The following is a 17,890-nucleotide window of genomic DNA, read 5'->3' on the forward strand; positions in this document are numbered from 1 at the left end:
TGCGGAGATTGTAGGTTCTTTCCAAGTTCAGCAAAGACTCCTATTTGGTGTCTACGAGAAGATTCAATGAATGTGTCATTTTCTGAATTGCAACTGTGGATAGAATGACATTACTTCCATTGTGATTGACAGTCCTCTTTAAATACATTGAAATGTCTGTTTCTGTTAACTATTTATTACTAAAGTTGTTTTAGTAAGATGCTAGATAGGGAAGAAGAAAATGTCTCTTAGCTATTATTGGTGCTGTAATTTATTTGAGTGCTTCTGTTTGCCTGCAGAACAGACCAGCCTGGCAGACTGCAGCAAACCTCATTATGGTAAGGATTACTACCATGCAAGTAAAGGGACAGTCCCTGCTAGTGAAGATAAAGGCATACCGAACATAAAAGCAGACAGCTCAAACATCTATTAAGCACAGAGCAAGGCAGAATACTGCCCATCATTCTACAGAATGGACGGTGTCTTTCTTAAGCAGCCATGTTTTCCTAAAGTCTTAAAAACATTTTAATAAGCTTTAAAAAAAAAAAAAAAAAAAAAAACAAATTTGTCAAATACATCTTTTTCTCAAGTCTGAAAAAGTAATGACTAAAAAAGGGTATGACAAAGATCTGCAAAATTATGAGTGGTATAGAGAGGTTGGATAGAGACCAAATATTCATTGCCTCTTCCAAAACAAAAACTGTGGGGGTTCAAATTAAACTATTAGGAGCTATGCTGGAAACAAATTAAAGAGTTTTCTTCATGTAGCACAGAGCAGATTTAAGCACTTACTTGCCAAAAGGTATGGTTAGTGCCAGAAGTTTACAGGAGCATTAGGGAAATCTGGACAACTTCATAGAATGTAAAACCACTGAGGGTTATTAAATACCCAGACACCATATCTAAGTCAAGAAGCCTCTGAGCTACTCAGTAGATGGGGGCTAGAAAGTATCCTATGTACTTACCCCATTTTTAATCTTTTAGAAACATTCTCATTTGGCCACTGTTCCTTTGAGTCTCCTCTTAAGGACAAGCAGAAGTCTGCTCCCAAGCTGAAGTGCCCTCCCTAGGCAATGCAGGAAGAAACAAACAGTTAGAGAAAACATGAAACAGAAAAGGTGGAGAGGAAGATCAAAAAGTAAAAAAAAAAAAAAAAAAAAAAAACTAAAAACCAGGGAACTGGAAGAGATCTAGACAACCTTTGACAGTACTCACTGCTCTCTTCAAGTGTACTGGTGAACACTGGATGGTGATTTAGGACCACATCATCTGTGGTCTGAACTGTATGACCATCGTCAAGTGGCAAACATAATATAAACTGTACAGTAAATATGGTAAGATGTATCGTTTTATAATATTATTGCAATAAGATAATGCTCCTTTATGCCATTATATTAATGCAGCTGCCCAAATTATAAATAATGCTACTAATTTGTATCACGGCAATGCACTCCTGTTCCAAGTTAAATAGCTCTATGAAATAAGACATTAAATGTGTCAGACTGTATAAATGAAATAAAGCTTTTAAAACAGTGACATGCAATTAGAATGCAGCTTAGGCTGAAAACAAGATAAGCGTAGCAATACCTGAATAAAATAATACATTTAGCTTTAATAGAGTTTATAAGTACCAATATACTAATAGACACATCTTCTTAAAGTAATTGTAGCTTATAATAAAAAAAAAAAGAAGGAAATATGCAAGACAAGGTTAACTTTTAATCCTTAAAACCACAAAAATAGCTGAAAATCTCATTTAGAACTTAAGGATGAGGGAAGGTAGTTTGAGAAAGAAGTGTATTCTTCATAAGAAGGCAGCATTTTGTACTTCTCTAGCAACTATTCACAGCGTAAGTATCTCACTAAACGGTTCAAGAAATAACTTGCGGTGGCATATGCTCACTCATCTTTATTATGGAAAAATAAGCATTCCAACATGATCAATAAGAATATAAGGCACGTGCACTGAAAGATTTCGGTACCTAAGGCACCTCCCTATAAAGCTCTGCTGTCTGATGCACAACGCTCTTTACAGAGAGAGCGCTTGTGGCTGTAGTGTCCTACAAGAAGAAGAATACTCCTCCACTTAAATTTCTGCAGCACTGTTGCTTTATGTAACCTTTATCAAGTATAACAACACTGAGAAATTTTATTTTAGCTAGTGGCAAACATTTGAAACCACCAAATCCAGGGCACGTGTTTTTCCTTTTTAAGGAAGTACTTCCCCATTTGTTTCCCAGAACGGTCCAACTGACTATCAGGGTGCAAAGCAGTTGTGTAGCACACACACACGTGTACAAACTCTGTCCCTCTTCTTTCTCCTCAAAGGGAAACTCTGTGGGGCTGGTAGAAATAAGGTCTCCAAAACCACATACTTCCTACCCAGAAATCAGGCTTCAGAACAATACATTTCCAACGAGAGGAATTACTGGTGATCACTTTAAGTAGAACAGAGGAAAATGTTTTTTTTTTTTTCTCTTCTGCTTAATCCTCGAGCAGAATTTCCTTTACACCAAAGACAACCATCTTATAGTTCCACACAGAGTTTAAGTTGGCAGTGCATTGGTGGCAGAAGAATCCTCTGTACCTTGGTCACTGGTTCTTACCCCATGCCATCCTCCCCTTGTACTGGCACAAGGGTTGAGCTGGGTTATCAGTAACCTGACAGTATTTTTCTGGGCCTTCTACTGGCTCCCTTTGAATTTCTGCAGCTTTCAGTACAAATTCATCTCTGGCTTTAATAAATGCAGAGGGCTTTAGGAGTCCTCTCTCTCACCAGAGGCTTTATGTAAGCCCGAACTAGACATCTGATCGCTAAAAGTTCGCTTCCAGTTCATCTTTTTTATCCTTTTAATGTTATTAACCCTGACCTGATGTTAATATTAATGTTAGCGAGTAATAGTCACATTAACTTGAAACTACAGCTCTGAGAGTGTGGGAGGAAAAACAGGACTTGAAAGATCTGTTGCCAAAAAAGTGTATTGTAGTTAGCTCACAGACAGGGGAATAACAGCTATTGGTGTTCAGACCAGTGCTCTGCACTCTCTAGAACTACTCAAAGGCCTCGAGAAACATTCAAATTAAATAATTAAATTTGAACCTCACAACTCTGAATTAGACTCTACCGATGCCAAGAAAATAAACTGGGAAATTTGAATGCAATGGAAATAGTAGCTCCGGGTTTACTCTTCAGTTGTGATGGCTGGCTGCACATAATGCCACTGCAGCTGTGCTGTTGTATGACGTCTTGCTGAAAAGAAAGGGATTTTATAAAAGCTGAGCTAGAAGTACTATTTTAAATTTTCTTTTAAAGTGTATAAAGCTTTAATTAGCAGTACTCAGCCGGAAAGCTTATAAATATTTGAACAGCAGTAAGACGTAGTTTATTTTTACATATATCTTAGTGTAATTTGGGGTCACCTGTAATTATCAAAATGACAGTATCCTCTTTGAGATCATTTTAAGAGGATCACATTTCCTGATCAATGTTGGGAATAACTAATTTTAATGAGAGACACTGAACCTTTAATGTACTTCTTTTTTATTCTTTAAAAGGATTACTTATGTTCAGAGCTTCATTCATATTGGAATAGGCTGTTTCATGTAACTTTTTGTGACAAGTCCTAGATTTCTGTTTTGTTCTGTGGTTCCAGAGAAAATTGGTAATGTTTAACTAAATATTAAATATGATTCCCCATGAAGGTTTTAAACCTGAATTTTAAGTGAGTGTATAATGTGAGAGATGTTTTGACGATTTTACTTCAGCTGTTCTTACACTACCACTGAAAACTATATTTAGCTTTTGAAGTTAGAGGTTTGTTTTTAAATGCTACCAAGGTCAAAATGTTTTCCTCTGGAAAAACATTAAATATACTTTAAAAAAAAAAAAAAAAAAGAAAATATTTTAACTTACCACAACACAATCTTTCTGATTCGCTCAAGTTCCTTAAATACCAAATATCATTTGGAAGAATTTGGGGCCGAGTAAAACTCCTTTGTGACTACATATCCACTAGCTACATGGGTTATAGGGATTCCCTTAAAAATACTGTGTTATTCCCAGTTGCTGTTTTCTGATGATTCACAGAAGATTGGCCTCCCATCACAACTCGCTGTCGCCTAGTGCAGCCTCAACTCCAGAGCCAGCCAACCTGTGAACTCCCCGCTGGGGATCTCGTTATGAAAAGGAACCAGGTGCTCCAGATTCCATTAATTTCATTCATAATTATCAGTGGATGAGATCCTCAAACTTGTACGTCTGCTAATAGCTTCGTGGATGTTTCTCACTGTATTGTTTTATATAGACTACTATTTAGTCCAGCATAAGCTAAAATGTTTTGAATGATGCCTCATTTCAAGTAAAGGGGGATCTCCAGATGCCAAAGATGTACATGTAACAGCTTGCTTATTTGGTGTAAGGTACAGAGTAAAGTAAATGTGAACTAAACTTAGCAGAATTCCCTGTATTTTAATTGACCGTACTATATTCCTGTTATGCCTTGGTATTGCTCTTATCAAGGTTTTGCATTTTGGTTGCATGAATTTCCTTGTGAAGAATACTTTTTAATTTTTTTTTTCAGATCCCATGGCAACAATGGGACGAGCAGACAGGGTTTCCAGTTCAAACTAGGCACCAAACACAATCTCAAATTTGTTATACATCTGCCAGGTGGACAGCTGAAACGAATGTTTTCTGCAGAGCAACTATATCCTACATGGGACAACTTCCAACTTCTATTGTGGTAACGAGTCTGGTTTTTAAAGTATTCTTTACAAAAATATTCAAGAAACAACAGACTGACCCAGCAGGAATTCACTGCACAAATGCTGAGATTTTACATCACCAGTCTAAAGAAACTACTGTGATGATAAGTTCACTATAGACATTAACATAGTTGCATATTGCAGATGCCCTCCCCTCCTGCTTTCTGTAACAGCCTCACATACCCAACAGGCAAGTTCAGTAACTAAAAACTTACTCCAAAGGCTCAATTAGGTCAGAATTTCCGCATTTCTAAGTAATGATAAGTGCTGAAATGAAAAACAGTTAGGAACTGTAAGCAACTTGATGTATTAAAAGCCCTTCAAAATGGTAGGTAAATGCCATACTGCAGGAGTAGCTCAGATCCCTTGGATGAAGGTAGTTGAATTTAGAATTAAAGCAATACTGAAGCACAGAGACAAGCCATTTAGCCATTTTGGCAGCTGGTGCTTTGTTTTTGACTCCAGTCTCTCCATAAGCCTTAGCTAAGCTTGCTGTGCATTATCTCTTTTTACTTTTTTTGTTTGTTTGTTTATCTGTTTAAAAAGCATGTTTTCCCATTGGGGAAAAAGGAAAGGATTGGCATATGCACTATGCTGCAACTTGTTGCCATCCTCCTGGGTTTAAGATGGAGGGTCTTGCACTGAGGAAGCATCTTGCTGTGCTCTTATCAGAGACAAACAGCATGTGCCTCAATGTTACTACTGGGTACATCGTCCAGAGGGCCCAATACAAGTCCCAGCCTCGCCACGCTCGCTTTGCTGTAACTTCTGGTGCTGTCACACATGCCTATTTCCATTTATATTGCAGTCATACCAATATTAGCACTTCAGTTACAAATCTCTACACCATGAAGTATTATTGATTTAATTCCAGTCTACTGGAAGCAGACAGTTTATATCAGTAGCTCCTATCTAGATGTCTATTCCAAAACCACCACTTCCTACAATCTGGAAAGTAATTTATGACAGAGACACCAAATCCTGGGACAGAACCTGTCCTCCCAGCAGGCACGGGTTATGCTATTAGCTAAAGAGCTGTCCCTCTTCAGTGTGCCCCAATGCTTAAATGAAACTCTAGATTCCATTGGAATCTTATTCGGGATGGATTAATTTAATTTTTTTACTGTTTGTTTAATTTCCTGTCACAGTAACCATGGTGATAAACTCTGCAGGAATTAACAGAATCATCTGAAATATATTAAACAGATAATGTCGCCCAATATCCATTTTGATGTGTGTCATCCTTCAGATATTAGCTCAGAATACTGTTAGTGTTAAGCTCCAACGTACTTCCAGAAATACTATTAAACTAAGTGATCCATCTACTAACAGTATCAAAAGACATTTGCTACCACTTAAAACTATAGTATTTCACTTTTCTGGACCAGTTCCAAAGTATAGCATCGCATATGGGCAAGTCCCATAGCTTTCTATTTATTTATTTAAGAGGAGAATTAAATCATAGAACTCGACCATTATCCACGGTTATTAGTAATGCAGTTCTGCTGAAAAGGCTTTAAGGATTTATTCAGCAGTAACAGTAGTAGTTCTATAGACTGCTTTTCCATTTCATGTTCTTTGCATTACTGTACAGTGTGGTTTTTTTCATAATACTATTGTGCTATTTGCACTCACTTGAGTAGGTGACTGTGGTGAATTTTAAATATAAAATTATTCAAGGAATGTATATATACCTTGCTATATTTGGAATGAAAAATGAGGAACAAGGTTTGCAAACAAGAAAATAAGTAAGCTAGATATATCATAAACAGAATACAGGAAAAAAACATTTTTTAATCACAGGCAGCAAGACATCATTATCTTGGAGTTAAGGTTGCTAAGCAACTTAGCTGGTATAAAACCTACACAGCAAAAACGCTACTGTTAATGAACTATAGGTATGGTAATGTCCAAAGTAACACAGATTAAATTGATAAGATTATATTTCATACACTCCCTTATCTGCACAAACGAGACAAGTCATAGTAAAAGTTCAGAATCTCATTCCCATTTTTCATTATATTAACTCTTACTTTTGTTGAACCATTTATTGCTGTGTAATAATGTGGTATAGAAAATCAAGTCTAAAAGACAACGCATAATGCATAGTAGAATAAATATCAAGCGAGGGCAGAATTTTCAAGACATTTTCACTTACTACACATACTATGGAAAGTGTCTTACCTGAAGACCTCTAATATGCTGCTCCTTCATTCATAAAAATCCCATTGCTGTAAAATTTGAAGACCTTTTAGAAATTTTGGTCTTTAGGTCTAAATCCTACTTTCACTCCAGGTTCATCAGTTAATTTGTCTTAGAGGCATAAAAATCACTCTAGAAACTATTTGCTGAAAGATAAAAAAAAGTAGATTATAATAAATCCCCTTAAAACACTCTGTGTACATACTGAATTTGTCCCAGTAATTACAAATTGTCCCCCAGGTATTAACTAAATAAGCATTTGATGTGAAAAGTGGCTGAACACCCCGAAGTGATGACTAGAGAAGTTCATCAGGTAGCTCTTATTTAAAAGAAAGTAAGTCAGAATACTGGAATCACAGGAGTGGGAGAGAAAGGAGACTACACTAAAATTTTCTTTTTTTCCAGGAGAGGCAAACCTGAAATCCTCCTCTTTCTCACCAAAACAAACCCCTGCAATTTCAGGAACTACCTCCTTGGCTTCCTTCAGCATTGCCCACACAGTGGCACGTGCAACCTGTGTGGGGCAGACACTGGTGTCCCCAGAGCTTGCATGTGACCACTCAGACGCTGTGGCACTGAGCCCTTCGCACCGAGCAAGCTGCTGAAACAACCGTGACTTGTCCTGGAGCGGAGCCGCGTGGGTCGTGGCTGGACACAGCCTTTCTTGTAGCACGTGCTCCTCCTGCCTCTGCTCCTTGCCTACAGACTGCATTCGAGGTTAGTATCATCACCAGTCTTTGTGGGGAAACAACGCAAGTTCAAGACACTGTTATTTAATGAAGGTTACGTCTCAAGCAAAAAAATCCCGAAGTTCAAACAACGGCATTTACCACTTCAAAATTCAATTGCTTTACCTGATGAACTACAGAGATTTATTGAGTCAGTGTTCAGCTTCTTGAGCACTCTATTCTGCAGTTCAGGCTATGGGGATACGTGTAATAAAAGTAAGAATAAAGGCATTTAAAGTTGATTTAGAACTTAAACAACCTTATTTTCCTTACACCTTTGAACCATCGTGGCTGCAACAGTACTTACATTGTCTCTTAACTGCAGGGCTACAATTACTTTTAAACTGCAGACTATGTAACCCTTCAGATTCATTTTTCTGGGTCCTTGTTGCTTCACCACTCATCCCAACGGCTTTTACTCTCGAGCGTTTTTCCTCAGCTGGTCCACTGACCAGGAAGCGTCACACCAAGGCAGGGAGGGGAAGACATTAAACATCCAGTGAAAGATTTCTGCTGACTTGAGTAAACACGAGATCAAGCAAATAACCATGCATCAGACTATGTTTTGATTAATGGGTTTCAGTGAGAACACATTTCATAAACAAAGCTTACAGAAAGAAAACATCCATTCTTGTTTCTCTGAACTGTCTTTTAGTGGATGGAGCATGGAGTTAGAGCACCTTGGCAGTGATCTTTTCTGGTGGTTACCAGCACGTGACCATGAGCCAGAGAACTATTACACCAATTTCTCATAGAGGAACCACAGAAGAGGTCGAATAACTAACTGTCCAGGGAGCACGGGCTGCCTTTATAAAACCTAAAACTGAATGCAAGTCTTCTGCATCTCAGATAAATATTCAAGTGAGCAGATTAGTCTTATCAGCACAGGAACAGCTCTCTTTAATGGCTATCAGCTGTCTGGCCTCTATAACCTACCCTCTTTAACCATGCAGCTTTGAATAACTTGTTTGGACTGTTGTGCCAGGCTGTGTCTCAGGTGGTTGGAACTTCCAGATTTCTTTGACATGAGTCTGCCCTTCACTGGATGACACCGAGTTGAATGCCTATCTTTCTTCTTCTTTTATTTCGGAGCTCAAAAGGAAAGACTATCAATCTCTTGAGACATTACTCAGTCAAATGTAGGAAGTTAGGTCAATTTGGACTAACAACTTTCCAAACCCATGGGTGGAAATAATTTGTGTGATAGCTGTAGACTCCTCTGTGTTTTTTTTTCTTCTTCAATACCATTTATAAACACTACTTATAACTAAGCTCATTGTTCCACATTATTTAAGAGCGATTTAATATAATGGCTTTCCTATTTTGCTCTTTATATGCTTAGGGAAGGAAGGAAGACCATGAAAAGATGGAAAAAAGAGAACCATAATTTTGATAGCTCTGCAGTAATGAATAGTTATTGCTACCTCTAGACTACTTAGGTAAATGACCCATCTAGTGATTACCACATCTCTGGAGCTGATTGAACCTGTGATCCCTGTGTGGTCTCCCCTCAAGGGCACCTGTTTAACTTTCAGGCAGAAGCAGTTATCTTTCTCTGATCAGAACCTGCTTCTTCTCTTCCTCAGAAGGGTTTTGACCTGAAGCCTCCTTGTAAATCATGGTGATCCTTCTCCACACTTCTGAGTGCAATTCAGCACCTGCAGAACTCTTCCCTCAGAGGGTAACAGAAAAGCAGCTGACCAGTCTCACTTTTACAGAGCAAAACAACAAGTTTAGGAGGAAAACACTAGGAAAAAAGGAGATAAATGACTGTAAATGATTCCTATACATGCTAATCAAACCAAGATTTGTATCAACTTTGCCCACTCCTGGCTTCAGCTAGAATTCCTTTTCCAAAGCGAGGGCTTGCTCTCCACTCATTTTGCCTTTTTTTTTTTCTTCCTCCTGAAGATGAAAGAAACAAGTGTTTGAGGCTGAACTGAATCCAACGAGTACCCTAGTAAGATCTCTGTTTGCTCTTCCCCATGAAGTTTTCATTTCAAAGGAGTAGGATACCACACCTGGCACAGTTTGGTACCTACCTGGTGACTGCATGCCACTGCAGAGGAGTTGATGCAAACTGCCTTGGACGGCATCAGATGGAGAGAAGAAAAGGCACGCGTTGCCCCAGCGCCACTCAACTCCTTTGCTTGTCCCTACAACTCAGATTTGCTCATTCCACTTTCTGTGCACCAGTCTTTTTTTGCCAGTAAAACAATTTCACTCACCTCCATTTCATTTGACGCACCCCACAAACAGACACCTGGAGCAGCTCCTCCTCTTGGGTTCATCCTGCCAGAGCTCTGTCACTGGATGTTTTCTCCCACTTCACTGTGACGCTCCTTTGTCACACGTATTAGGGATTTGCATTAGTTTCTACAAGAAATCTGTCTTGTTCAGCAGGAACTAGAAGGCTTGTATAATTGTAATTCCCTGTTCTTCAGCTGCTTCACATGCCCATAGCATCTCCCACAGCCAGGCTTCTTTTGAAACTTCTGTCTGGCAGCCTGCTCCAGTCTCCCGCAGAGAAGCTGAAAATTAAGTTTCTTTTCCTGTAATTCCTTTCTGACATTTCCTGTAGTTTTACAGTAGACAAGATTAAAAAGAAACAAAATGCCATGGCAAACAAGGAGTTCTGTATTAGGCAACAATTTAAGCTGCAATTGTACAATAAACAATTGTTAGGATAGCAGTTTGTTCCAGCTTTGCAAGAAACAGTGTGCCACATTGCAGTCGTATTTAGATATTGTCATTCTTAACTATGAAGTTCCCACTGCCTTGGTCAAAAGTTTCTCAAGTGCTTCAGCCTGCTTTTCCTTTATACTTAACTAACACTTCAGAGTTCAAACTGTGGAAGAGAAGTTCTATTTATTCCTTATTTAACATCCCAGCACCTTCTTTTAAACTGTACAGGTGTTTGGGTTTTTTTACCTCTGAACCCTCCCTCTTGTGCAGGATGGTGGGCTGCAAATGGTACCTGAATTATGCACTTATCTTTCCTCTTCATCCATTTTAAAAGATCTGAAGAACTATTTCTTCCTTACAAAAAATACATTATATACATAAAATGAAAAGAAATTAAATCAAAATAAAAAAAAAATAATTTATCTCAGAGAATATTTTATACGTGGTACAGTACTATTACTTTGGGTACATGGAAGGAGCTTTGCTATATCTGCAGGAACCGCTGTAGATTTTTATCTTTCTAATCTCATAATCATCATTAAAGTTTTCAACCATTCCAGATGATGGCTACCAAAAAACTTGGAATACACGGCAAAAATTACATATCTGAGATTCCATACCAGTTTCCACTACAGGTTTGATTTGTGGGATCCCAGCCTTTATGATTATGTGATTACATGCATGTCTGAGCCATTGCCACCAGTCTACCAGGCAGCATCCAGTTTTCAGTAGCCTACACTGGAAATAATGCCAATGTTTTTGAGATGTCAAAAACATTTTTATTCTAAACTCAATCCAAAACTTGAGGTTTTGAGGTGTTTTGCTTGCTTTGTTTTTTTTTTTTGTTTTGTTTTGTTTTTTTTTTTTTGTTGTTGTTTTGTTTTGTTTTGTTTTTTGTTTTTTTTTTTTAATGAAAAAGATGACTTACACAGAAGGGGAGCTTGGATTTCACCGCCAGCCAATTAACTCTTTACCCATTCTTCACCCAAATTTCCAAGGTGCACCTATAAAATCTTTACTAAATGGAATAGGTATACTTCTTCCTGAAAAAATGTTTCTGGTTTGAGTAGCTGGCATATTCTAAGAAAAAACTGTGCAGAGCTTTCACCAGGTGTAACTTGATGCATTTTGTGCCACTGCAGACTTGCATCTCAAATTTCAACTGTGCACTAGTGCTTTAAGCCAAGAAATGAACCTGACTGTAGAACTTTGCAGCTTTAATGGCTTCACACCTGATTATACTTATACCCTATTTAGTCTTGCAAAGCATGAGAGAACTGTATTTAAGATTTCATAGAAATCAAGCTCAGCCAGCAGAGCCATAGCTCATGAGACCTGGTACTGCTTCACTGACATTATAAGCAAAATCTGCTCAGCCATTTGAGTTACAAGTTCCCCAAATGCTTTTTTCTTTACAAATGACCGTACCCTACATTAACTGCAAGAGTAGGTGTTAAGTTTTATCATACAATTTAAAACCATACTATTGCAATTTATTTAACAGAGCTGACTAAGCTTCCTGTGGGAACTGGTGATGAGCTCTGTTCTGTGAGTGGCAGGTGGGTAGAGACAGGAGCAATGTTGGCCCTGATGCTGCAGATTATACTATACTTTAAAAAAAAAAAAAAAAAAGTAGCCATGCTATACCTTAAGCCATATATTTTTACTTTTAACTTTGTTTCTGAAATGTAGTGAACTTCATAAGAAACAGTATTTGTAATGGCTGAAACCATATTTTACCATTTGAAGTTAATATAACCAGTTTGAGTTTTCTTATATTATTCTCTTTTCTCAAAAGATAATTTTATCCTTAATGCAACATCAACAGAATGTCAAGTTTACATGTCTGGTGGTAAAATGGAAGTATCTTATTTTGCAAACCAACAGTCCTGAAATAGTTCCATTAGTGTGACAACATAAAATACAGAGCACACAGAAATACCCTACATTTTGGTAAATACAAGCATTATTTCTCATTTCTTGTTGGCCTTGTATCTGCAGCCACATAAAGGGCAAACTGTTGATGATTTGTAGTGTAACCTCTGGCACTGACTCTTTTTCAACTTTTAATTCTTACATTTCTCCTCACAGAGGGCAAAAGAGTGGAGGTTCTGTCTGCTTCTCTCAATCTTAGATAGAGCTCCTGTCGAGCCATTAGCAAAACAATCAGTATGATGGTTTGTTAGAGGCTTTTTGGTGGCTTTTCAGGTTTCACCAATACACTTGGGTACACAGGACCAGGAGGCAGGCCAGTTACCCTGAATTGTGCTACAACAAGACTAGCAGAGCCAATGCATTATTTCTTAACAGAGAAACCTATCTGTGCATCTTCCTCCATCCCCCCAAACAACCCACTCTGTGCTGACTTGTTCAGGAATTTTGCCATTAGTAAGAAGTGATCTTACATGAAGATACTGTTCTTGCTGCTCTTCATTTCTCCTTTTAGTATTTATTGGATGGTTCAGAAAAACGTTGGAAATATTTTCTTGTGCATGTTTATTCTAGCTACCTAGCAAGTTTATGCAGAGTTTCATTATGTTTAACATAAACTGGCTGTTTCAATATCTTTGTTCTACTATATCCTGCTATTTCATCTCAACTTTAGGTCTTACAGTTTATTAACAACTGCTGTTGGTTTAAAAAGATTCAGGACATACCAGTTAAAAAGTTGAGCCTTTAACCACTAAGGTATGTGTTGGGTTACAGAGGGTTTGGGGGACACTCTCAAATATTTTGTTAATATTGGGAGTGTGGGGCAAAAAGGGAGCAGTACAAAATGGAACACTGGTTTGGGTGTTTATGTGGATGTGTTTCAGCCCTCTGCTCTAACAATGTTTCCTGAGTTATGCTCAAGATAATCACTGTCATACACAAAGAACGTTTGAGTGTTATTTTGTAAGTCATTAGGGCCTGTGTTTTGGGCACAGAAAATAACAGAAACCAAGGATTCATTGGAAGTTATCAAACCATTGGTTTCAACTGGGTTCCATTCAGATACATGGATTCATTAGGCATTCAGGAGATTAACTTTGTAAACACAGATAATGTGCTTGCACTAGTACAACAGCATGTTTTACACAAAAAGTCGTGGGTGTGATAATTTTGCTCAAGAATGTACTTTCAAAGTAAATCTCCTGATTGTCCCCATTTACCTGCTTTGGTTCACATCATAGACCGCTTTTGGCGTGCACTAACTAGACTAGTTTAAGATGAAACTAAATTGGAAGTGCACATCAACCATTAATGAGCATTCAGTTCACAGAATAAGATCTCAACTAGTCTGATGCAAACCCCACCCCTTCAAAACACGTACAGCAAGTACACTGAGCCTGCAACACTACCTCTGTTTCTGCAGACCCACATCCACTGCTCCACACTATTTGCTAACACAGACACAGACTACAGAACTGAAAATCTCACAATTGTATTTTAAGATTGTATTTTAAGACTTCTTGGGGTGGAAGCTAATCCTCATACTTGTTTTCACTGTGCCTGGAGTAATGAGACTCCAATCTAGGTCCTAAGAATTTCTGATACTGCAATAGTTATAAAACCTAGAAATGTGACAAAAAGATAATAAGATGCAAATCTAGAACCAAAGTAGCTTCCAGGTCTCCAACTAAAGGGGGACTGAGGATACCAGATAGAATGAAACTAGGGGAAAGTTCCTCCCCACTTCAGTGCTGTAGGAAAAGCAATTCAATCAGGTGAGTCTCTTCTCTTTCTATTCCTACTGTCAGAAAAGAAGATAAAACAAATTCTGACTTACTAGGTCAGCACAGTCTGCATGGCTTTGCAAAATATCAAAGATGCAAGTACTTTCTTATGCCTAAGGCTCACCCTCTCAAAAAGACACAAATATAACTCATACACACACAAATACACATATTGATTACACTTTAGACTTTGCTGAGCGCTTTTGGAGTTACTACCATCAGATGGGCAGAGTAGGAGTGTATTTTAAGTGATAATACCTGTGAACATTAATGCATGTTTTCACAGAAGGTAAGGCATCTTCCATATATACAAATTCACTTCAACAAGCATTTGAGATTGCTGGTTTGTATGGTTCTAGTAGAGTTAACCTGACCTTGTTCTTTAGAGAGAAGTATTTTCAGCTGGAATATATAACTGTTCTTGCTTGACCTCGAATTCAGCCACTTTCCACCTCCCACACAAAACTACAGCGATTTTGTTGCCATAAATCTTTGTTGAGTGGGACTGCACATGCAATAACCACTTCTTGTGAGAAATTACAGATTAAGAACCTAATCAGGGAAACACATTTTTATGCATTTTAATACTTTTCAATCTACATAAAACAAAGTGAAAATGCACACTATATCAAGCTTGTTTCAGCTTTTGGGGGTGGGTGGAAAGACTGTCTTATTTGAAACAAAAGCTTTCTAGTATTTCATAAAGACTGACAAAATAGGGCATGCTAATGATATGGCATTTGGGAAAAGGTGTGTATTATATTTTAAGTCTAATTTGATAAATTGATGTAATTAAGGACTTCACAATGGCTAGGTCTAATGCAGCGGCTCAGGTAAATAACAGTAGTATGATGCCTGCTCTTTGTTCTTCTCAAGAAAATGCTGTAGCTTGACTCAAGCACTGGTGACATAATGGGCTGATTGCCACTACATCACAACCATGTAGGATGGAAAAAGGTACAAAAGAGTAAAGGGCAGAGTTGAGCAAAACAGAGCCAGCTCTTCTGCATAACAGGAATTCTTCTCTTATAGGTGCAGTAGAAAACCAGCCTTCTTCTCACCTCTACTTACTGTTAAAGCTTAGAAAAAGAGTTTAGCTCTTAGAAATCATGTAATTAGTGACTCAGTTTGAAACCAGAAAAATTAGGTTTAGTATTATCTAAAGAAATCTCTCTAGGATACAGATTTCAATCACTAATAACATACACTTAGTTTATATTTAAATCATACCTCACCAAACTCAGAGAAATGCTGTATATTTGCCTACATCTTAACTCCAAAGACACAGGACCAAGTTACACTGAGTGTTTTGGTTATGCTGAGCTCAGTGGAGATCACTGAGCTTACATCCCCCAACTTCAGCCATTAACAGGGGCACCTAGATCAGGAGTGTGGCTCCCTTGCACTACCTTAAGGGCAATCCTAGAAGGGTTTGGGTGGGAAGGGACCTTACAGACCATCCAGTGCCCCCCCCTGCCCCGGGGGGGCCCCCTTCCCCCAGCCCAGGGGGCTCCCAGCTCCGTCCAACCTGGCCTTGAACCCTTCCAGGGAGGGGGCAGCCACAGCTGCTCTGGGCACCCTGGGCCAGCGCCTCTTCCCCCGCACAGGGAACAATTTCTGCCTTAGATCTCACCCAAATCCACCCTCTTTCAATTTAAAACCTTTAACCCTTGTCCTATTCCCACTCCCGCCATTCAAGAGTCCCTCCCCCCCTCTCCTGCCCCCCCTTTAAGCCCTGGGAGGCCGCTCGAAGGTCCCCCCAGACCCTTCTCTTCTCCAGGCTGAACCCCCCCAACTCTCTCAGCCCGGCCCCCCAGGGGAGCTGCTCCAGCCCCCCCCAGCATCTCCGTGGCCTCCTCTGGCCCCGCTCGAGCAGCTCCGGGTCCTTCTGCTGTTGGGGGCCCCCGAGCTGGCCCCAGCACTGCAGGGGGGGCTCCCCAGAGCGGAGCAGAGGGGGACAATCCCCTCCCTGGCCCTGCTGCCCCCCCTGCTCTGGCTGCAGCCCCGGGCACGGGTGGGTTCTGGCACGGGGCTGCCTCACGGGCAGTTTTCCACCCACTAATCCCCCCCAGGTCCTTCTCCACAAGCTTTGGGCTGCTCTCAACCTGCTACTTGCCCAGCCTGGATCTGTGTTGGGGATTGCCCCGGCCCACGGGCAGGACCTGGCACTTGGCCTTGGGGAACTCCAGGAGGTTCATGCAGGTCCCCCCCTCCAGCCTGCCCAGGTCCCTCGGGATGCCAGCCCTGCCCTCAGTGTGCCAGCTACGCCACACAGCTCGGGGTCATTGGTGAACTTGTTGAGGGTGCCCTCGATCCAACTGTCCATGTCACCAACAAATATGTTGAACAGTGCTGGTCCCAGCCCCGACCCCTGAGGAATGCCACTCGTCACTGCTCTCCACTCAGACATTGAGTTGTTGACCTTAACTCTTTGAGTGTGACCACCGAGCCAATTCCTTATCCACCGAGCGGTCCATCCATCAGATCCATGTGTCTCCAATTTGGAGACAAGGATGTTGTATGGAACAGCGTCAAATGCTTTGCACAAGTCCAGATAGATGACATCAGTTGCTCCTCCCTTACCCACCAGAGCTGTAACCCCATCGTAGAAGACCACCAAATTGGTCAGGCACGATTTACCCTTAGTGAAGCCATGTTGGCTGGCACCAATCACCTCTTTGTTTTCCATGTGCCCTAGCCTAGTTTCCAGGAGAATCCACTCCATGATCATGCCAGACACAGAAGTGGGAATCAAATCTCTAGAACAACTAATCCATCTCTTAATTCTATAGAGAGTCTTGTCTGAAGAATCTTAGTTATGTGATTGATGTTAAATTGGTTGAATTTAGGTTTGGGACTCTGCAGGTTCATATGAAGAAAGGTTTGGGTCCACAATCTTGGGTCTTGATCAACTTTTAAAACATGCAAGAGAATTTTTATCAGTAATTCTCATAGACTGATTTGACCCTAAGTAGCTAGTGGAAATAAAAATATTATTTTGTTACAAAATAAAACAATTACTTACCAAATCAGTACTTAAGCCCCTACTAGGAATTACATTTTTATCCTCTGTTCCCTGAGGTCTACTAATACTTAAGTTTGCTGGTGTCCAGATAACCCATATCCAACAGAAATCTTCAAAGGAGCTCTTCATTACCCAGAAACTGAAAGGATAACATGGGCAAAGAAAGAATTATCTTTAACTGGAATTCAAGTAGGAAAGAACAGAGCACATTTCACCTGTGATATTTCTGACTTTATTATTACATCTATAAGAAGGTAAGTTTTTATATCTCTGTCTATAGCTCTTCTGTCTTTATGAATTTCAGAATGGCAGCTGAAAAGGTGTCATTTCTTATGTTTTTAATATAATATTGCAGTATAATATTTGATCTGCACTTAATTACTAGAGGAAACCAGGTAATCCGCTTAATGAGATAGAATTAAATATAACAGAAAGGGGTACTAGAATATATAATGACTTGTGGCAGCTGCTTCTATTTAGGGAAATAACAAATTCTATCCAAGAAGTTGAAGAATTTAAGGAGGAAGAAAATTCTCATTGTATGCCTGAAGTCCGAAAGGCTATTCACCAGGGTGCTAGCAATCTTCAGAGCCAGTAGCTCAAGATCTCATTAAACCATAGAATAAATTATGCATATTAAAGCACTAAGGCCTGGCTGATTGCTCAGATGTGCTGCAGAAGTGTAAAATCTCACTTAGTTCTACTGCTAGTTTTCTGTTCAGCTTTACCAAAGTGCTTTTTAACCGTCAGGCTGCTCTAAAGACTTCTGTACTGCATATTTTCTTTCCCAA

General features: G+C 39.5%; 1 protein-coding gene across 6 annotated transcripts in view; it reads right to left on the reverse strand.

The window, feature by feature from the left end:
• LOC116962016 overlaps positions 1-17,890 on the reverse strand; it is a 46,603-nt gene that overhangs the window by 13,893 nt on the left and 14,820 nt on the right. For 4 of the 6 annotated variants that reach the window (XR_004407318.2, XM_032994742.2, XM_032994741.2 and 1 more), the window contains exons 2-4: positions 17,100-17,238; positions 6,928-10,204; positions 945-1,045 (exon numbers count right to left, since the gene is read on the reverse strand). Coding sequence is in view for 5 of the 6 variants with exons in the window: in XM_032994742.2 (XP_032850633.2) it covers positions 945-1,045; positions 6,928-6,957 (131 nt within the window). In the remaining variant the exon portion in view is untranslated. The remainder of the gene's footprint in view (positions 1-944; positions 1,046-6,927; positions 10,205-17,099; positions 17,239-17,890) is intronic. The other 2 variants (XM_032994745.2, XM_032994744.2) reach the window with 2 other exon arrangements.

The sequence above is a fragment of the Tyto alba genome, unplaced genomic scaffold, assembly GCF_018691265.1.
Source record: "Tyto alba isolate M040663 unplaced genomic scaffold, T.alba_DEE_v4.0 Super-Scaffold_16, whole genome shotgun sequence".
NCBI classification, from domain to species: Eukaryota; Metazoa; Chordata; class Aves; order Strigiformes; family Tytonidae; genus Tyto; species Tyto alba.